Here is a 22,027-nt window from a genome sequence, read left to right as displayed (position 1 = left end):
AATTATCTGTAACATAATGTGCTGTAACATTAACATTACCCTTCACTAGACCTAACCTGCCCAAATCCTGAAAACCAGCCCGCACCATTATCCCTCCTCCACCAAACTTTACTCTTGGCACTTTCTCCTGGAATCGGTCAAACTCAGATTCTTCCAGATGGTGAAGCGTGATTCGTCACTCCACTAAGCAGCTTTAAGCAGCTCAACTGGCTGGTTTCTTCACATGGGTCAAGCAAAAAACCTGCATTTGTGAACGGTCCTGATTTTGGAGGAAATGCAAACTGCTCACGTTGGCTAATTAGCTAGCTATTTCAGGTTTTGCAGCATTATGTGAACAAAGAGGCCAGACAAAAGGCTGTGCGCCAGAGCTTGGGTCAATAAAATATGTCTAAAAAGGCAAGAGCTCTGAACTCTGTACAGTGATGCAACACAGGATAGGTGATTTACACGCACTATGCCCTGCAGCACTCACTGACTTCACAGTTCCTTCACAGAGTTTGTGTGGTCTCTCGTTTCATGGCTGAGGTGTTGTTGATCCTAGATGCTAGTAAACACGGCAGATTCAGTGGGGTAGACATTTCACAGACTGACTCATAACAAAGGTTGCATTCATTGACTGTCTCAGTTTTAGCCAGTGAGATCTTCATCTGCTCTACCCATTTAGACCTATTCTACTATGTGGTCTCTAACGTTTTTGACCATGCCATTCCAAGTCTTGGGGCTGCAGCACAGCATTCATGCCAGGTGTTAAGAGCCCGAGAATGTGAAATGGGGTGTAGGTTGTAGCTTCTTCTTAAATGCTTACTGTCCACATAAATAGTTGTTAATTAAAATCTTCCGGGGTGTCTTAGGCCTTTTGCAGAGTACCATAAGGAAAAATGGGTGAAAAGCCTTGCAGACGCTCCTGTAATGGAAATATAACCTCTTTGCATTACTGGATGCTGTCGGGTACTGGAGCGCAGTGTTTTCACAGAGCAAGCAGAGTCTGTAACTGATATGGGATATGACCTCCAGTCAGGACAAGTCCTTCCATGACACCACTGTCCCTTCATTATTGACTGATTACGCACCAACAAGAGTACACACACACACTAACACACACTGAGTCATGTTATTGAGGGCAGTGAGAGAACACATGCACTCTCTGTCTTTTTCAAATGCTGGTGCATTTGAAGAGCACTATTTTAGATGTAAGAAAAAAAAGGGTTTCCCCTTACCCATTTGGTCGAATCTTACTACGGCATGTTAGGTATCCAAAGTTTCCATCTTTTGCACTAAAGCTACAAAGCTAATGTGTCTTTCAGGTCATGTAAGCGTACGAGCACTGTGATGGCTAGACGACTGGTCAACTGGTGAACCGCCAACAGGGTCATGGGCACCATAGGCTCATTGATGCGATACTGAGGCCCCAACTTACAACGTACAGGGCTTAAAGGATCTGCTGCTAATGTCTTTGTGCCAGAGACCACAGGACACCTTCAGAGGTCTTGTGGAGTCCATGCCTCACCATCAAGAAAAAACCCTTTTTGATGATGCATCATGACAGTGGGAGGAGCATTTGGCTATGCAAAAGGTCAAGCAGATTCTGTGCCGTCAAGCAGTGGCCTGTTCCAGAAGCAGTAGTAAAAGTAGTAGATCTTAGGTGGACATTCAGTCAAGATATCTTCATCATCAAAAGGGAATTCCTAATAGTATGACACTAATGAGAACACGTAATTCTGTGAAATTGATAAAGCTGGGTGATGAAATTGAATATTAAATAACACAACAAGGAACATATTAAATGCTTTCTTAGGCCAGAATGTCTTTTTAGTTTAGTAGAACTTGAGGTGCTTTCCTGCATATTCAGGGATGCTATTTTTATTATTGAGTTACAGAGTATCCACCACTTTCACTTTTGAGCTGCTTTATTGTTCTCAGCAGTTAGGAGTGGCCTGGCACTTTCGCTTTGACCAGTCAGAAGGGGCCTGGGGGATTTTGGTAGCAGTTTTTGGAACAGTTAAGGCGTCTTTTGAAAGGTTCGTAAACCAAGCTCCTAAAGGAGTTCAAATATAATGTTACTCTAAAAGGTGATTAGAGCCTTACCTATAGATATGAGGGCCTAGATATACTTACACCCTGCTTCCCTGGCTCTTACAGGGAATGGCGAGTGATACGCTGATTGATTTATTGCACTTTACACCCAAAACACATCCATGATTAATTAAGAGACTGAGCTCATCCTTTTTTTTATATGGTTTGATGTTAAGTGGTGTATTATCTAGAAACATTTGTAATACAAAAATATGTTTTAGGCCAAATATTAATCTCAAAATGTCAATAAAAATGTCTTAGGCATCATACAATGTATTTGTAATCATTTCATAGTGTAACTTCTTATCACTAAAACTTTAAACAAGACAAGCAGCATGTTTCTCTATAATAGACCGAACTATTTAATTATGCCGCATTTTTGGAAACAGCAAATGGAGATGCCAGCATATCTCTCTCTCTCTCTCTCTCTCTCTCTCTCTCTCTGATGGGACCATGTGAGTTAACAAGATGTTTGTCATTTAACAAATGTACCAGGATTGCCAGCCCTGATATTTAGCTTCATGGGTGGCTGCATGAGTCATTCCAGCATTGGATTTTTGTCAAGCAGACGGGCCAATTCAAATTTCAGCCCAAGAAAAACGTTTTTCATCCCCTTCAGTTTTAATTACACATCACTCTAACCAAAACAATATTTTTCCACCTCAGTAACCATATTCATTTTTAGTGCCAAATTTTACCTAAAAGCTCCACATCATTTCACTGAGGTTGTGACAGAGGAGAATACTTCAGGCTAAACTGACCACCACGCACTGTGTTAAAACATGTTATTAAGGTTAGATCATGACGTCAGTTTGTCAACAGTAAATTAAGAGACTTTCTGTGAAAACTGCAACTGTATGCTGACTATTTTGTAACAGGTGGCAATGCTATGCCTGACAGAGAGGGGTCTCTTTCAGAGAGATCTCTTTTAATTGCATTTTGTGATTGCAAGCCTTTAATGATTGTGACATCTTATTTTTCTTAGACATTCAAGCATACTGTAGTGTTTGTAACTAGCTGTTGAGTATTGTCCATAGTTTTGTATCTAGGTATAAGTACAGACGTTTGTATCTGTATTTGGCTGTATCTAAGCTTATCTCACAGGTTACATGTATATATTAACAAAATGTTCCATTAATTTAATAAATCATTTTTGAGGGATTGACTGATTAAATTGAGGAAACAAATGATTAAATTGAAGAACAAATCTGTAAATTGAGGGAACAGATTATGACACTGAAAGAATGATAAACTGAGGAAATGAATTGTTAAATTGAGTGAATGATTTATTAAACTGAGGGAACGAGTTAATAAACTTAGGGAACAGACTGTGAAATTGAGGGAATGCTTTATTAAACATCGGAAACAATTTAGTAAACTGAGGGAACGGATTGCAAAATTAAGGTAACGATTCAGTAAACTGAGGGAGCGATTTAATAAACTGAGGGAACACATTGTGAAATTGAGGGAATGATTTAGTAAACTGAGGGAACGATTTAGTAAACTGAGGGAACACATTGTGAAATTGAGGGGATGATTTAGTAAACTGAGGAAACGATTTAGTAAACTGAGGAAACGATTTAGTAAACTGAGGGAACACATTGTGAAATTGAGGGGATGATTTAGTAAACTGAGGGGATGATTTAGTAAACTGAGGGAACACATTGTGAAATTGAGGGGATGATTTAGTAAACTGAGGGGATGATTTAGTAAACTGAGGGAACCGATTGTGAAATTGAGGGGATGATTTAGTAAACTGAGGGAGCTGATTGTGAAATATATATACATATATATATATATATATATATATATACACACACACACACATATATATATATATATATATATACACACACACACACACACATATATATATATATATATATATATATATATATATATATATATATATATACACACACACACACACACACATATATATATATATATATAGCTATATATAGATTACTATTTAGTACATTAAATAAACAAATCGTTACACTAAGGAGCGACTTATTAAACTGAAGGAATTATGTATGAAGCTAAGGGAACTGTCACTAAATATTATTTTTAGTTTGATATATCAGGGGTAAAAGAAACCCTGAATTAAACTCGTTTTCATTGACGATCTCTGGCGTCAACAAACAGAGCGGAAGTGCAGTTTAGTAAACCCCTCCGCCCGGAATCGAGCATGTCGGTGATGTCCGTTCCTGTTTTCGTGAGCAACTGCTGACTCTCGCTTTGTGTTGCTCACGGGCTATGGAGGCCGTTTTTAACAGCAAAATCGCTTAAAGAATCAACAGGTCGACAGATGAGAGACACTCTATAAGGGTATACCTGTAAGTACCGCGCTGAGGAGCGGCTGAGGCTCGGTCGCAAACCCGAAGCGAGTCATTTCGCCGTTTTCTTGTGAAAGCCGGGCCGCTTCTCCTCCTCCATCAGGACGAGAGCAGGCAGCAACCCATCTAACAGTCAGCTGGAGCTGAAAGTCAATCACACATTTAATAACCTGTAGCTCGAACCATGTTTTTAACACTGTATTCGGTCATAAAATGACAGGAGACGAGTTTTAAATGAGTAGCAGCCTTTGTTGAACATTGTGTCACTGATCGGCTTCGACAATACGGTACTGGCCAAACCGCAGCGGTGCTATTTCAGCAACGTTACCATACCAAGGCGTATGGCACTGGATACTGGCTAGCTAGCTAACGTAGCTACCAGTTGAAGGACGTCTTACTGAATCAGTTCATAGCTTGACAGAGCTGTGAGACGTTTTAGTCAGTAGTTATGTTGTTTTTTCTTTGTTGAAAATGGTGTTACTCTCTGGCTTCAACAATACGGCATTGGCTAACTCGCACAGCTAAGCTCAGTGTTTCGGTGGTGGCAGTCAGACGGCTAATGTTAGCTAGCTAGCTAACGTTAGGTTGAGCGGCGCTCGACAGAATATAGTTAGATAGCTATAGCTAGTTAGCTATGTTTATATAACGTATGTGTGTGTGTGTGTGTATTGGATAGCGAAATGTTATTCTCACGGTTAACTTGCCATTGTCTAATTCCAACACTGTAGGCCAATAGTCTCAGCTAATAAGCAGTCTTTATCCTTTGTCTCGTTTAGACAGCCAGCGGAGGTGATGCTGTTTTGATGGGTGTTAGCCAGCTAGCTAGCTAGCTAATAGCTCGTTGGCACTTTAGCAAGCGACCTGTTTCCTTGTTGTAGAGCAGCTTTTTTTGTTGTTAGCTACTAAAAAATATATGTATAGATAGGAAGACGTTTTAACAGAGCTGAAGTTGACCTGCTTGAATGCCAGGCACACTCCCAGCTGTAACGTTACACCATTTGGCCACTCGGCGCTGGGTCATGTAGCTAGCTAGCTAGCTAACTAGGTAGCTAGCATCGCCGGCTAGCCTGTCTGCCTTGTCATTGCTCGTTATACAGGTTTGCCGACCTTACGAGCAGCTCACATTGGTCTGACAAGTGTGTCAACACTCTGGTTTCGCTTTATAGTTGATAACGAGCAGGTCTGCGTGGCAGTGGCTAAATGATGTCTGTAAACGGTGTTAGCCAGTCAGCCAGCTAGCTGCTGTTGAGCTTGCGCGATCTAGCCGGAGAGAGCTTAGACGCAGTGTATCCTGTGCTTTATTTGGTCGGTCGGTCACACTGATGATGATCGTGGATATTTTTGTGACAGTAGCTCACTCTTTAAACTGTGGATTAGAAATGGAACTGCGATGGCAAGCCGGTTTAGCCTAAAATACCACTAGTGGTCCAAGCCATGTCAAATCCAAGATCACTGTAATGCAGTTAAGAGGCATCACCTACAGAATTGAACTAGCTAGTGATAGTATAAGGTCTGCAGATCTATCTAGACTAGTCAGATTGGCAGAACCATGGCCATTCTTGGTATTTTTGACTGGTTATAATGTTACAATTGATTTACATTAAAAAGCTTCTAGTAAAATGACAATTGCAGTATTACTAGCCAAAATGGCTTTGTCAATCGGTAGATCTGATTGATATTACTCATATATAAAAATTAATTGATGATATCTGAGGAGTTTCTACTAGGGAGAGTTACATTAGCTTGTTGTTTTTTTCAAAAATAGCTGGGTCTGTTTAGAGGAAGTGGTTGTGCAAGGGTTCCTGAGTTAAATCACGGCTTGGGAAATTGTGATTATGAAAAGTTGTTTATCATAAGGGTCGCCAGTTAGGGAGATTGCAATGTCTAAGCAGTTGTCTTCTTCAGATCATCACAGATTGCTATTAATTGCTTGTGTGCTAGAGGGTAGTTTGAGTGCAGTTTCAAGCCCCCTATGTCATTGCCTCTCTTCATTGAGACTCTAAGCTTAACATTCCCCATGCCTGTGAAGTATTCTTCAGTGCTAAGATACTAGAGCAAGAAGGATATGTTACTGGAGTCATTGAGTCACTGACTCAATGGTTGAATCCTACTGAATGTGCCTTGACAGGAATGTCATGTGTTTTTCAGCCTGACATTTTCTGGCTTGGTCTTTGTTTAGGGTGTAGCTTCTCCTTGACCTTAATTTAAACTTGACCAGAGTAAGAGGAACTGCTAGCCTGAGACCAACCTTAAATTTACTGATTTGGATATATAATAAGATAAAGGACACCTGATCGCTGATTAAGCTGCATTCTGTAAGAGAAGCTACCCACTGTAGTCAATCATGATCACTAGCTGGAAGTTAAGAGGCCTTGGCCACTTCAGCACCACTGAATTAATAACCTATTAGTAATCACTCTCTTTTGTACACTCAGATGTTCACTGATCAGCCATAACACCTAATAATAATAATAATAATAATACCTGCCTAATATTGAGTGGATCTGACTGTTTAAGGCATGGACTGGCACCAAGATGTCAACAGCAGATCCTTTTTAGTCCTGTAAGTTGTGAGATGGGGACTCCATGGATTGCTTCAATGAGCCGTAGGTGCCTATGACCCTTTCGCTGGTTCGCTGTTGTGTCCTTTCTTTAACCCCTTTTGGTAGATACTGGGAACAGCCCGCAAGACCTGCTTGATGTTTTGAAGATGTTTTGAACCAGGCGTCTATCATCACAATCTGGCACTTGTCAAAGTGGCTCAGATTCTTATACTTGATCATTTGTCCAGCTTTTTACATATCATCACCTTCAAGAGCTGACTGTTCACGTGCTGCCTAATGTACCCCAACGCTTGACAGATGCCACTGTAGATAATGTTTTTCACTTCACCTGTCAGTGGTGCTAATGTTGTGGTGGATCAGTGAATGGTGTGCACTCGTTCTGCTCTAGAAAAAGAACAGTTCAAAGAAAGTCCAGTGTTGACATGTCATTCACGTCATGTCACAATGAGAATGTATAAAGTTATCTTCACCACAACTATTTTACCATAATTCTGACTTTGTGCATCCTTATTGCTTAGTAGGGATGCACCAATACCACTTTTTACTTTCCGATACCAATGGCAGATTTTAAAGTATGCATGATTTATAGAGTACTGATACAGATACCTACTCTGACTTATACTGGATAGCCGACTATAAATCCTGATATTTATAGTGTTCCACTTTTTATATGGGTTGTACTTATATTTTATCCTAAATAAGATATAATAAGCTGCTGAATGAACAGCATTTACTGGTTGGGTACTTTCATACTTAAACTGAAATTGTGCTAGGGTTTCTCCATAATGTAGCTTGTGGGATGTGAGCAGACAAAGCAGAATTATTGAGTAGAACAAATAAAAATGTGTTTAATGTTCTAATATAATGCTGGCATACAAAGTCAAGAATGCTCCAGCCCCTCGATACTTGATGGCAATGGTCAAAAGCCGATCTGCACCAATAGCCCTTCAAGCTTCAAGTACAGCTTGGCTTCACCCGCCATCCTTTAAGATCCATGGAAGACAAGCGTCCAGGCATTTTTCTGTCCTGGCACCAAAGTGGTGGAACAAACTTCCCCAGGGTGTCCAAACGGCAGAATCACTCTCTGTCTTCAAACGCAGACTGAAGACCCACCTCTTCTGGGAGTACTGGAGCGAAGTGTAGTGTCAAGTATTCTGGTCTCCACGCTGCCTTTAGTATTTAGTAGCATCTAAGCATAGAGGGATCTAGGTTCATCTGGATAAGAGCGTCTGCAAAATGCTGTAAATGTAAAATTAAAGCTGTCCCTCTTTTTCCCCTCTGCAGCTTGCCAGATCTAGTGGAGGCTTGTGTGCCGGTTAATGTATAGAGTAAAAAGGGTGAAACTTGAAGACGAAACCGAAGGAAGTTGGAAAAGGTACTCCAAAATCTTTAGAAACCCAACTTTAATGGTGGTTTCGGTTTTGTAAAAGCGTTACTAAGGGTTTACAGATGATGTGGGGAATGTTCCTGTGCTCAGTTTAGCAGCTGTCAAGATGACTGCAGTAGATGACCTTTCAGACAGCACAGAGGTGGTGGAGATGGAAGACGTTTCCTCCCAGTTCTTTGTGGAGAAGCACTCTTGGGATGGATTGCGCGAAATCATCCACGGAAGTCGAAAGTACTCTGGGATGATCATCAACAAGGCGCCTCATGACTTCCAGTTTGTACAGAAACATGACGATTCAGGCCCTCATTCTCATCGCCTGTACTACCTTGGTAATGCTTCTCCCATTTATCCCCTATCAGTGTGGCATGATCTGATAAAAAATATAACATTGATGTCCACTGAAAAACATTGTTTGTCAGTTTTCTCCATTGTTTTAACCCTGTAGATGTGCACTGTGTAAATAATTAGAAATGTTCTAATTGACTTCCATTCAGAGTCCAGAACATTTTTACCATTTGTTTTTCATTGGGCAGCGTTGATATATTTATATACCGTATTGAATATCATTGACATATTATTGGATCGAAACTATTATGGATTTGCTATCATGGCATCTTCAAATATTAATTTAGTAATCATGTCAGCCTGTAGAGCCACACGCTGCTACTAAGCATTTCCTCTGTATTTTCTCTGTATTTTAAGGTATGCCCTACGGAAGCAGGGAAAACTCATTACTGTACTCAGAAATTCCAAAGAAGATCAGGAAAGAAGCCCTTCTGGTCCTGTCCTGGAAGCAGATGTTGGATCACTTTCAGGTAAATCAGCCCTTTACAGTAAATGACAACATTTACAGGATGTGGAAAAAAATAAATTTGAATTACAGATGTCGCTCCACAGTATACATTTGCTTATTGTATGCAAAGATCCTTTTAACTGCAGAGTCATGGTGATGAAATATGCAGGTAAATCGTGTGATTTGTCACAGTGATCTATTTTTGATTCTCATTGACCTTGAATGATTGTCCTAGTAGGTTTATATTGCCTTTACTTTTGCACCTGTGCCAGCTCTGCTGTAGTCATAATGGAGGCAATGTTTGTATTGGAGCTTTGGTTATCGTTCTGACGAGTCGACTACAGTACACAAACTCCATGCTACATGGGAATATAGGCATAGCAGTCTTGCTCTAGTGTTGAGCTGTTGAGCAGTAGTATTTTTAACCTAGAATTCCCCAAGCATTACTAGTCTTGATCTCTGTAGTGCAGATTTTGTTCTAGTGGAATTGCTGAAAAATTTGAATGGCTATAAAATCAAATCTGAAAATGGCTTTATAGATGAGAATCTTGATTTTATTGCTTTTGAATATATTTTTTTAGTTTATCTAAAATTAGATTTAAATAAAATTTATATTTTTAATAATAAAAGTTGAATTACAGCTGATATTGCTGGTGTCTTTATGCTAAATGGCTTTCTGTAATCATTTTATCTTTATATTGAATTAAAATGCACAAAAAAATGTATTGCATCAATTTTTTTAAAGAAATGTTTGTCCACCTAATGTTAGGTAAGGGGATAAAGAAGCCTCTGCAGTTCTTGACATGATGTGATACTGCTCTAGTACCACAGCAGTTTTTATAGCCGTGGTGCCATGAAATGGCAAGCCTACTTTTAGCCACCATAAAAATGTCCAGCTTCCAGAGCTAAAGGGGTGAACTTTACTGGCATGGTGGCCCAAACAGTCAGCTGTGACAAACAGTGGCCGCTTTTACAATCCACTGTGCTCTTTCTTCAGGCAACTCCTCATCACGGCGTGTACTCTCGGGAGGAGGAGCTCCTTCGTGAGAGGAAGCGCCTCGGTGTGTTCGGCATCACGTCCTATGACTATCATGCGCAAAGCGGCCTTTTCCTCTTCCAAGCTAGCAACAGCCTTTTCTATTGTCATGATGGCGGGCATAATGGCTTCATTGTGAGTCTATGCGATTTCTTTCTTCCCCCTCTAATCAACTCCTTTAAATTCAACCAGCTTCCCTGAGTTTGTTACAGCATGTCTTTAGCTCTTTGTCCTATTTTCCTGAAAAATGATGTACTGTTTAGCAGGCAGCACCCATGAAGCCTGTGGAGATTAAAACTCAGTGCTCAGGGATTCGCATGGACCCCAAGATATGTCCTGGTGACCCCAACTTCATAGCCTTCGTTAACAACAACGACCTGTGGGTGACCAACATCGAAACCGGAGAGGAGCGAAGGTTGACCTTCTGTCATAAAGGTGAGCTGGATCTCGTGGCTCGTGTGCGCAAGTGCCGTCACGCACTCCTTTAAGAGATCATCCAAATGGGACATGCTTGAGCAGTATGCAAATGAAGTTCCTGTTGGAAACAAAAGTGATTTGACTCGACCGTGAGTGAGATTTACCACATATCCGTGACCAGTACAGCCGTCTGCATGGTAGGACTATCGTAGGTGTGTAATCTGTCCTTATAAGTTGCCTTTCTTTTGTTCTTGTTTCAGGCTTGAATAACGTTAAGGAAGACCCAAAGTCTGCTGGTGTTGCAACCTTCGTGATTCAGGAGGAGTTTGATCGTTTCACTGGCTACTGGTGGTGTCCAACTGTCTCTGAAGGTTAGTATGAGCCCCCTTTTAAACATCTTGCAAAGCTGTGTCAAAGCTTTCCTGGGCACAACTAAGCCTGCATACACCGTGAGGCCTTTACATACTGTTTGGCTGAAAGTATTTGGACACCTGCTCAGTCGTGAGTTTCTGCCGAAATCAAGGGCATTCAGATACAAACACAGCCATATAAGCCAATTGTGTTGTACACAGATGGAATTTGGCCTACGCCCATCCGTGCAGGGTATAAGGGCCTTCTTCATGGGCCCAACTGTGGCAGCCCGCCGAGCCTGTTTATCAAAAATCAGACTACACTTAACTCGGATACATATCTCTAGGATTTTATTGCCTCACATGGAGGCGGAAAGAGACGATCCTGTAGCTGTTAAACACTTTCTGAATCACAAAACAAAAATGCAACCAAATTGCCCCAAACGGAAATAAGAGCCAGTGTCTCTTGGACCTTGCCTTTGTCCAAATGAAGACCCAATCAAGTGTCTGTTTCACTGAAATCCGATCCCATTTTTCCTGTTTGAAGGGTTCCCTGCTTTCACAATTGCCTAAACGCAAAAGCTGGACTTTTTGCATGTTAGGTTACTAAGGGCCATATCCTATTTCTTATGAACGGAGGCGTTTCTACCATGCTGTCGTTCAATAGATTGCCTTTTTCACCACAGGTCGATGAGCTTCTCATTATACTTCCCTTTTGTAACCCAGATGCAGATGGAGGAAAGACCCTGCAGCTGCTGTATGAAGAAGTGGATGAGTCGGAAGTAGAGATCATCCACGTCCCTTCGCCAGCCCTGGAGGAGCGCAAGGCAGATGTATATAGATACCCTCGAACCGGTAATAATAACCTCATTTTTCAACTCTTCTAAATGTTGATGTGATTGGATTATATGTGCACAGCGATGTCTGTATGTAATTGAGCAATGCTGGTATTTGTCATTTTGGCTCTGCACTGGAGATTTTAAGAAACAAAGTATGCTGTATGCTCAGGGTGTTTCCATCTATATCTGGTGGTCCATTAAGGAGCTATAGCACGCCTCTACTAAATCTCCCTATTGCAAAGGACCAAGTCACTGGATTGTTGCTGGTTGATTTTTTTATTTATTTATTTATTTTTTTTAGGCCAGTTGTTTTTTCTCATTGCATTACAATATCATATGGGTCTCTCGCTGTTGGTTTTCAACATCAAGAGCAAAAAAGTGTTTGTGCTAATAAAACTGGGCTGGGCCTGGGTGAGCCTGAAAAGTCTGAATAAATCAAAGCTGACAGCAGCTTTGTTTCCACAAGTAAGATGTCTGTTTATGTGGGGACAGAGGTGTGAGATGTGCTGCTGCGTTTCTTGGTCAGGGCGTAAAAAAAACATTGATTTCTGTGCACTGATTTAACTGTTATGAAAACTGAGCATTTTCAAATTAGTTGTAGTCATCGGGGACCAAGCACTGAGTGTTTTTGTATGGCTAGTGGAGCACAAATATTGGGTAGTGTTTTTAGTTTGGCCGCATCTTTAATAGTTGTATGGTCTCAAAAGCAGATTTTTGGACGTGGCCTGAATTTGAATAGCTGTTGAACTCCATAACTCCAAACAGTTACCCTTGTGTTTTAGCATGAGAGTACTTCAGAGTTTTCATGTTACATCACAAGACAAGGCAACCATAGTCACCATTTGTGTTGCACACAGATGTAATATGGGCTCTGACTTTTAACCCATCTGTAGTGATCACACACACACAGACAGTAACAGCCATTGCGGCGGCTCATGTTTTAATGTCTTGTAGTGGAAGAACGAAGAACACCTCTTCATGAAGAAAATGAGATTTCATATCTCCATAAAAAAGTACTGCAGGATTCTCCTGCAAGATATAAACTTATGATAAGCCTCAATACCACAAAGTCCTGGTTACAGGTTACTTATAAGGTGCTATAAAAGCCTGTGAAGGCATATGGGCAGCTTGAATTATAGATTGTCCTGTACCTGAGTGCAGGAATGAGGAAAAGAAGAGTAATGTACCTTGACCAGTCTTGTATACCCTTAGGAGTGCTGACTTTTTTGTTTTTCTGCTTTCAGGGAGTAAAAACCCACAAATCAGTCTGAAACTGGTTGAAATTCATACAGATGAAGATGGTGAGGTGAGTCTGTGCACTTTTTTTTTTCTATGTTTAGTAATTGGGCCTTCCCTGAACATGCACTGTGCTACTGAGCTGGGAGGATGAATGCTAGCATGTGCTTCCACCAACTCCCTTGAAGCACAGCTGTGTCTTTAGCTGTCTAATTGTCTTGAAGGGGAATACTAACTGCTTAATTATTTAATGGCAGCTAACTGACACCTAAGTAAGTTCTAAGTTATTGGTGACTGAGTTGGCTATGCAGCCCTCCCAGAGTGAGAGGGACCAGGGACAGTATAGGTCATCATGAATGCATTCAACTACATTGAGTTGCACCAATTTCTGACATAGATGTGCAAATGCAAACACACGCACAGCTTGTCTAGTCCCTGTAGACAAGTACTGCCAATAGAATAGGACAAGCATAGCAGATAAGTGGGCTTGAGGGCTGTTAAGCACCCAACATTGAACTGTGGAGCATTGGACCTGTGTTCCTTGACATGATGGATGTTGCTCCATCCAGTATTGTTGGGATGAGGTAGATTAGTGATCATCCAACATCCTGACCTCATGCTTTTGTTGTTGAATGCAATCAAATCTTTACAGCGATTCACCAAAATCTAACTGAAAGCCTTCCCTGGACAGTAGAGACAGTTACTCCAACAAAAGCAGGATACACCTTTTTTCTTTCTTCTTCAGGACCCTTGATACCCTTGAAGAAACAATGAATGCACAGGTGTTTCAATACCCATACAGTGTATGTTCTCTTGAACTTCTGGCTGTGAATGGCTCACTGGGGATCAGACTCATGATTTTCTCATAATAGAGTTAATGCTTAGATGGTTACACCTCTCAGGAACCCATTTTTTTAGAGGCTTAGTTTTCCTTGTCCTTGTGAGGTCTCGAGTAGGATTAAAATGCATTGTATTATTATCTTCAACAGTGTGGGTGAGACCAGCCCTACGGTAAATCTCACTCTGGAAGCCACCTCTTAAAAGCTATTTTGTTTATTGTGTAAATTTCACTTGTTCTGTTTCTGCCCTCTACAGGTTCTAAGCACACAGACCAAGGAGCTTGTTCTGCCTTTCAAGACACTGTTTCCTGGGGTTGAGTACATTGCACGAGCTGGATGGACAAAAGATGGCAAATAGTATGTTTGCAGCCAAAGTCTGCTTACTTTTCCATGTAATTACTATTGTCATAAGTCTTTTGAGGAAAGAATAGAAGAGATTTTTCATCTTCTTCCCCCAGTGCATGGGCAGTGTTTCTGGACCGCAGTCAACAGAAGCTGCAGCTGGTTCTCCTACCCGCGGCCCTGTTCCTCCGGGTTGGCGTGGAAGACCCGCAGTGGGAGGAGCATGTGGCAGCCATGCCCGAGGGAGTGCAGCCCTTCGTCATCTATGAGGAAGTGACGGACATCTGGATCAATGTAAGGACACTTATTCTGTTGAATGATTTAGTTCAGTTCTGTAATAGAAAACAAAGAAGGCGTAAAGTTCAATGTCAACTTTCCCCCCAACTTGATTGGATGAGTGGATTTTTTTTTTATATAAAAATATCTAGTCATTTTTACTATTAGGTGTGTGAGACTATTGAAAGGCATGAATGTAGATATGCTGTTTATATAGTAAACATAAACATTGCAGTTAAATACCTTTACCATTATTATACTTATACACTTATGGCATTTTATTTTATCTGGGGTCAGAGCGCCTCTGGAAGGTGACTTGCTCAAGGGCCCAACAGTGGCCTGTGTCTCAAACCTGCAACCTATAAGTGATAACCTTGCTTTCTAACCCGGGGTTTTGGTAACACTCTTGCCTTTTAAAAATATCAGCATTGGCCAGTTTTGTGTGCCTACTTAAGGTAGGAAAGGGTAACGTATATTGTCTATGAGGGAATCTAGATTCTTGCTGCATGTCGCATGGTCCCGCTTCATCAACGTTTTGAAGCCCACTTTGTGCAACAGACAGTTAAGGGACCAACAGACAAAGTAATTGGCTAGATTTAAGTGGACAACAACTGAGGTAGACCACTGTTCATGTAGTGAGGAGATGTTTGCATATGAAAGATTGGGAAGATGATATTTAAGTAACTACAGTATGTTGAATGGATTGTCTGTCTGCAAAATTCTCCTATTACTTTAAAATGAGCTTGCCTTCATAATATGAATCAAATGTGAGTAACTAAAAGAGTCTTGTAAATCGATTACTCTTTTTGCTAACAGGTCCACGATATCTTCTACCCCTTCGTTCAAACGAGCAACGATGAGATCACCTTCCTGTGGGTGAACGAATCAAAATCAGGCTTCTGCCATTTGTACAAAGTCACAAGCCTTCTACAGCCAGGCTGCCAGCAGTGGACTAAAGACTACACTCCCTCCGAGGGTGAGCGATATGATGACCTCTGTAAGTTTAGATTCGCTTTGTTGCAGGTTTAAGGCACAACATGCCTCTCTTAATTTCCCCAGACGATTTCAAATGCCCCGTAAAGGAAGAGGTGACCTTAACCAGTGGAGAGTGGGAGGTGCTGGCTAGGCATGGGTCCAAGGTCAGTTGCATGTCATCCAAATGAACAAAATGAGCACTTGTGTAATGAACTGTCCCGCTTATTTTTTGCCCTCGGTTTGGGTTTGCAGATCTGGGTCAACGAAGACACGAAGCTGGTGTATTTCCAGGGCACAAAAGACACTCCCCTGGAGCATCATTTATACGTGGTGAGCTACGACTCTCCAGGAGACATCGTCCGATTGACCAAGCCAGGCTTTTCTCACAGCTGCTCAGTTAGCCAGGTATGTTTTACTACTGCCTCAGCAGTTTTTCCAAAATCCGAGGTTTGAAGAATTAAGGAATGTTAAGTAATCTCATATTATGTGGTTTCTGACACTGTATGACCCATAACATTGTCAACATAATGTCATATAGCTGAAAACAGTACTAGCAATCATTTAAAGTCTAAAAGTCTTTTAATTATATGTGCTTTAGATTACCTAACAGCTGGAATGGTTTCAGGTGCATTTGATGATTTAGACATGCAGTTTGCACAAGGCTAAATGATGGGGAATATGCGTCCTGTTCTTGTTAGCTACATTAGCCAAAGAAACAAGCTTAGGGCAGCAAGCATGTCTTGGCTGATATTTAGTTTCATCTAAAATTGCTGACTTTAGCCTCCTCATTTAACTCATGTGGCAGTAAATGTGGCAGTGAGCACAAGCACCCGGTGCATTAGACTGCCTCCTCAAAGCCCAGGGAACAACTGGTTAAGGGCTGAAGGAGAAGAATGCTCCGTTTTTTTCCTGTCCCCACTTTCTGCTGGTCCAGGGGACCGAACCGGTGACCTTCTGGTCCCAAGCCCATCTTTCTAGTCTATAGGCCACCGCTGTGGGATTTCTGTGTGCAGTTGTAATCAATATTCTATAAGAGGGCTTGTCCTCTAACTACATAGCAAATGGTAATCAAAAGGGTCCAAGCACTATACACCATTATGAAACCAGTAGAGCTGGTAGAGCCGAGGTGATTGCCAAACTAAATAATTCTGCAGCAGTTACACTCTAAATAGCACCAGAGATTTCATGATAAGATCACTAGTTTTCTACTGAAAAGGATGCCGCCGGGCTCTGACACTTACCTGGGTTTGGTTTTTAAATGTTTGCCGTTTTGACTTCTCCTGAATTTTCATGTCACACAGCTGTCCATTTGGTGTGGCATACAGCATTCGCTATGGTATGGACTAGCATGACTGTCCTGGGGTAGGTTTTCAGTGGCATTATAAAAGGTTCATTCTTCTGAGACTACGCTCAACTATATAGACTCTAGAAGTTGCATTGCAAACTCTGAATAAAGTCTTTGTTTGCCTTGGACTCTAAAGAAAGGCCACTATAGCAACAATGCAGCTTTGCTTCAGTGCCAGAAGACGCATCCTTTGATTAATGAACACCCTTTCTTAACTCTGTGTACTCTGATGTGTAGCTTTGTTGGGAGCACCAAAAGGGATTTGTTCATTGAAGTCGGGTGGGATAATGAAGGTGTGTTTTACAACTAATGTTAACCCTCTCCCTGTTTTATAATGCAGAACTTCGACATGTTCATCAGTCACTATAGCAACGTGAGCACTCCCCCCTGCGTCCACGTCTACAAGCTGGTCGGTTCTGACGGCGACCCTTTGCACAAAGAGCCTGAGTTCTGGGCCAGCATGATGGAGGCAGCAGGTAAATAAATGGGGACTTGGTGGTGTTGGTGTCAACAGAGAAATACACACTGGAAGCACAAAATACGCCAGTTAACTATTAACTGTTCCTGTCTAACCTGAACGATGGCCGCTTATTTGTATATTTGATGGAAAGTTTTTGCTTTGTTTGTTTTTGTTCGTTCGTTCAGGTTGCCCAGCAGATTATGTCCCTCCTGAGATATTTAATTTCCCTGCAAAGTCTGGCTTTGATCTGTATGGAATGTTGTATAAACCACACAACTTGAAACCGGGCAAAAAACACCCAGCAATTCTGTTTGTGTACGGTGGTCCACAGGTAAGTTTGGATTAACCTTAGCTTTTAACTTCAGCTGTGAGTTCAGTACTGATTAGAATGATTATTAAGGATTGTTTTCAAATATGTATTCATTAAGAATAAGGGTCTAAAAAAAAATTATACAATATTATGTTCTGCGATACTGTATCGATTCTCAAACACAGCATTGATTTTTAATGCATAGTTTACATGCAGAGATTGGTGGCAGACAGTGGTTTATTTTGTGTTGTTTAAACCCTAAATCCTGACCCCAGACCCCCTTGTTCTGATTGGATAAAAAGTAAAGTAAAGTAGTAGTCTGTTACTCAGATTTTATGCATATCATGGTGTTATTTGTATTTATTTATTTATTTTATTTTTATTTTTTTTATTTATTTTTTTATATATATATATTTATTTATTTATTTATTTATTTATTTATTTATTTATTTAGTAAGAAGTGATTTAGGTTCTAAAACCTATCAAAGCTCTGGCATTTTGCATGATCGTGTAATATGTTAAATGGCCTCACATGGCTAAGGGTCCAGGTGAGTTAGCATGGAATGCTAACCATAATGTTTCCGCGTTGGAAAATATTGGTGTTCTTGTGCGGTGTCTAGTGTTCACCAAACCACATAAGCGTTCAATCTAAAAAAATTTCCCCTTTAAAATCTGTTGGATGTTTTGTTCTGTAAATGTTTGGTAAATGTAATGTGATGTAATGTCCCACTGTCCTCCAGGTGCAGTTAGTGAACAACTCTTACAAAGGAGTGAAGTATTTGCGTCTAAACACACTAGCATCTCTAGGTTATGCTGTGGTCGTCATCGATGGAAGAGGCTCGTGCCAGAGGGGTCTGAAGTTTGAAGGGGCTCTAAAAAACAAAATGGTAAGTCTGATTATCTTTTAAAGGGGTATACTGATATGTCTGAGTGTTTTCATGCTAGCTGTCCTTTTTCTTTTCTTTTTTCTGGACTTGGGAGAGCTTGACTTGAGAGCTCTGTATGGTTGAATAAGTGTGAAAGTTGAGCAGACCAGAAAACCTGCTGCCAGGATCTCCGGTCCTCCTAAAATAGGTGGTCTAGGGTTCAACAGTTGGGTGGGCCAACAGTTACAGATCCAAGACCATGGGGAAATAAACCTTCAAATTCAGCATTCAGTCCTTCCAGCAGCAGTTGCTCGAGAAATGATCGTCTAAGCATTTATATGTTGTAGGTTTTTTTAGTCAGTCAGACTAAAGGCTAACCAGTTTATCTCTCCTGATTCATAGCATTGAGTGACTGTTCTGTGAGGAAACTGGATGTTGTATTTGGTCATTTCTTGGTTCTAAAGTAAGGCAGGATGAGACTGTTAGAAGCCACGTGGCTCTCCCCCTTTTGAACGTGTTCTGGAGCAATGGCAGTACAACAAGGGAGTAGGAAAGCATGTTTTTGTATTCTCTCTAACTGCTGTGTCTTCTGTGTTCTCAGGGTCAGGTGGAGATCGAGGACCAAGTGGAGGGTCTTCAGTATGTGGCTGACAAGTTCAAGTTTATAGACTTAAGTCGTGTGGCCATTCATGGCTGGTCCTATGGAGGATTCCTCTCCCTCATGGGCCTAATTCATAGGCCTAATGTGTTCAAGGTGAGGTCCTCATAACTTCCTCATAGAGTTACTAGAACCCTGCTTTGTATAGAAACCTTCTTTTTTCTTTTTTTTCTTTTTTTTTTTTTTTTTTTTTTTTTTTTGCAAACGTGATCTTGTAGACAGACTTTTGAATTAAGTGTTTGTTTGTTTGTTTTTTAAATATAAATAAAGAAACACAAAGTTAAAGTAAAACTGCTATGAACTACTAAGCCTCATCCTCATGTTAATTGTTTTGTTGTTTTGTTTTTGTTTGTTTTTTTTTGCAAACATGATCTTGTAGACAGACTTTCCTCTTGTAGACAGTGTTAGTCAGGTTGGTATTTGGTGGATTTATGTGTTGAGAAATGAGATTTACTACAGTTGGCACCTAGTAATGTCAAGCTTATTCTATAAATAACTAAATTCTTATATTAAAAAAAAAGTTAGTAAAGAAAGCAGTGATTTGTAAAAAAGAAAAAAACCCTTTTAGAACAAAAGCTAGCAAATTAATGTTCGTCTCTACATGCCAGTCTGAATCACCGCTCCGGGAACATGTACTCGAGGTCACTGTGTGTATGTGTGTGTTCACTGGACAGATACATTAAAGCTAGAGGCCAAATTCCATATAGGTGTCTCGTCTTGAGAATGGACAGTTATTTGAACTAGAATGCTCTGTGTTTCGCACCATATAATATTACATAAAATTTGTAATGTGTAATGAAAATTTAAGGTTGTACTTTAATTCTAAAGCTAAACAAAGTGGAATCTTTACATTGGGTTAATTTTGTGTAATTTATTACAGTATATAAAACTAACCCTAGACACTGTATCTCTTCAGGTGGCCATAGCGGGAGCTCCTGTAACGGTGTGGATGGCGTATGACACTGGCTACACTGAACGCTACATGGATGTGCCTGAAAACAACCTGGAGGGCTATGAAGCCGGTTCCGTGGCCTTGCATGTGGACAAGCTTCCAAATGAGTGAGTTCTGAGAGTAAAAAAAAATAAATAAATACTCGACCCAACAATGACAAGGTTGTGTTTTTTTTTTTTGGTTTTTTTTTTTTTTATATATAATTATTGTGAATTTGGGTTTAGAAACATCTGTTGACTACAGATGTGGTATATCAGTACATTTATTAAGTAATATATTAAGATCCCTTAGAAGGTAGAAATGCAAGATTGATGGGAGTTATCTATTATTTTCATCCTTTTCCTTAAGTAACCAGTGTGTTTTGTGCTCTTCACAGGCCAAACCGATTATTAATCTTACATGGGTTCCTTGATGAGAATGTGCACTTTTTCCACACCAACTTCCTGGTGTCTCAGCTTATCCGTGCAGGGAAGCCATATCAGCTACAGGTTTGAAGCTTCTTGTTCTTTTCATTTCTGTCTAGCTTATATTTATTTATTTTTAAATCTAAGCAAAACGGCCACATTTTACCAAATTGAAAGTAACAAGGACCGGAATAGTGATTTCAGTATTTAAATAGTAGAGTTAACAGAATACCCAACGCTGCATGGACTACAGTGCAGCATGATAAAGCAGTAGAAATACAAGAAAGTAGAATTTATAATACAATGAATGTAGAATACCTATAAAATTTAAAAATGGCAAAACATTCCATTCAACAATTCCTTTTTATTACTTTTTTTTTTTAACTCAGTCACATATGATGAATGTATAGAAAAAGTTATTTATATATATATATTGTTATATATATATATATATATATATATATATATATATATATATATAACAATAAGTAAACTTGTATCGAATGAAGTGTTTGTTTGTTTTTTAAAATATAAATAAAGAAACACAAAGTTAAAGTAAAACTGCTATGAACTAATAAGAACTGTCCATATAGAGCCTCATCCTCATGTTTCCAGCTTCTCACTCGAAACCTGCGTCTCTCCCCGCAGATCTATCCCAACGAGAGGCACAGCATCCGCTGCCCTGAGTCCGGCGAGCACTACGAGATCATGCTGCTATATTTCCTCCAGCAGAATCTCTGATGAGGGCTGCACTTTGTTTGGGACGGTCTCCAGTCTCCGGCCACCCTCCACCCGTCATCCGATCACAACCCCACCGCCTTCGAGCAGCCATGACATAAAAAGCTCAGGGCAGCGCTCTTCTCTCTAGCCTTTTGCTTGTCCGTTTTCCCTCTGGAAAAAAAAAAAAGTGTTTTTTGCTACAGCCCGGAACAGACTTGTCCCAGTTCAGTGTCGAGCATGTCAGCAGAGTTTTAACAGGTTTGATGAAAGGACAGACGCACCCGAGACAAGGGGTGCGAGCGGCACGCAGTACTTTCAACAAAAGGAACCTTGTAGCTCATGAACTTCTAAGCAGTTTTGGTTTCGTTTTGGATCACTCTTTCGTTTTTGTGCCACATCTAGGTCATAATTCTTTTCCTCCTGATCCCCCCCACCCCTGTCCCAACACTGACTAAGTTGCCAAAATGTCTCGTCCTTTTTTTAAATTTCCTGCTAGTGGCTTAACAGACATATATTGAGAAGTTCTCCCACTCCCCCTCCTCCCTCCACGCTCACGTACAGAAATGCTCTTATCTCCCTCTGGTTAACAGATCGTTTTAACTTAAAGCAAGCTTTTTCTATTTGCAAGTACAACAGTTGTGCTAATGTGCAACCTGGATTACAACATGTCACCTTGTCAGCCGCAGGTCGCGGCTCTTGCATAAAGACATCTCACACTACTACCTGCAATTCATATTTTAAGTGTGTATTATTAAAGGAACATATTTTTTATGAATTCCAATTCTTTTTATAAGTGGTGTGATGTGTAGAAACTCATTAAATGACTGTGATTCAGTGCTGTTTTAA

The 22,027-nt window shown here is 40.5% G+C and overlaps 1 protein-coding gene across 2 annotated transcripts; it reads left to right on the top strand.

Annotated features, from left to right (window-relative positions):
- The first annotated feature begins 4,258 nt into the window (after nt 1-4,258).
- Nucleotides 4,259-21,956, top strand: dpp9 (dipeptidyl-peptidase 9). 2 transcript variants are annotated; one of them, XM_072682280.1, is made up of 21 exons: nt 4,259-4,412; nt 8,261-8,351; nt 8,454-8,692; nt 9,066-9,178; nt 10,154-10,327; nt 10,459-10,627; nt 10,870-10,980; nt 11,686-11,814; nt 13,043-13,104; nt 14,130-14,230; nt 14,332-14,509; nt 15,308-15,467; nt 15,551-15,630; nt 15,719-15,871; nt 17,152-17,287; nt 17,457-17,602; nt 18,322-18,468; nt 19,049-19,201; nt 20,022-20,164; nt 20,434-20,545; nt 21,110-21,956. In XM_072682280.1, exons 2-21 carry the CDS (start codon nt 8,296-8,298, stop codon nt 21,200-21,202), a joined length of 2,655 nt encoding a protein of 884 aa, XP_072538381.1. In that variant the 5' UTR covers nt 4,259-4,412; nt 8,261-8,295; the 3' UTR covers nt 21,203-21,956. The 2 variants fall into 2 exon arrangements, with proteins under 2 accessions (XP_072538381.1, XP_072538380.1); XM_072682279.1 differs by having other exon boundaries at nt 10,456-10,627.
- Nucleotides 21,957-22,027: the final 71 nt, after the last annotated feature.

This window comes from Salminus brasiliensis, chromosome 6 (genome assembly GCF_030463535.1).
Source record: "Salminus brasiliensis chromosome 6, fSalBra1.hap2, whole genome shotgun sequence".
NCBI classification, from domain to species: Eukaryota; Metazoa; Chordata; class Actinopteri; order Characiformes; family Bryconidae; genus Salminus; species Salminus brasiliensis.
Note: the sequence above shows the minus strand (reverse complement) of the source record. Positions and strands in the feature narration are given on the sequence as shown.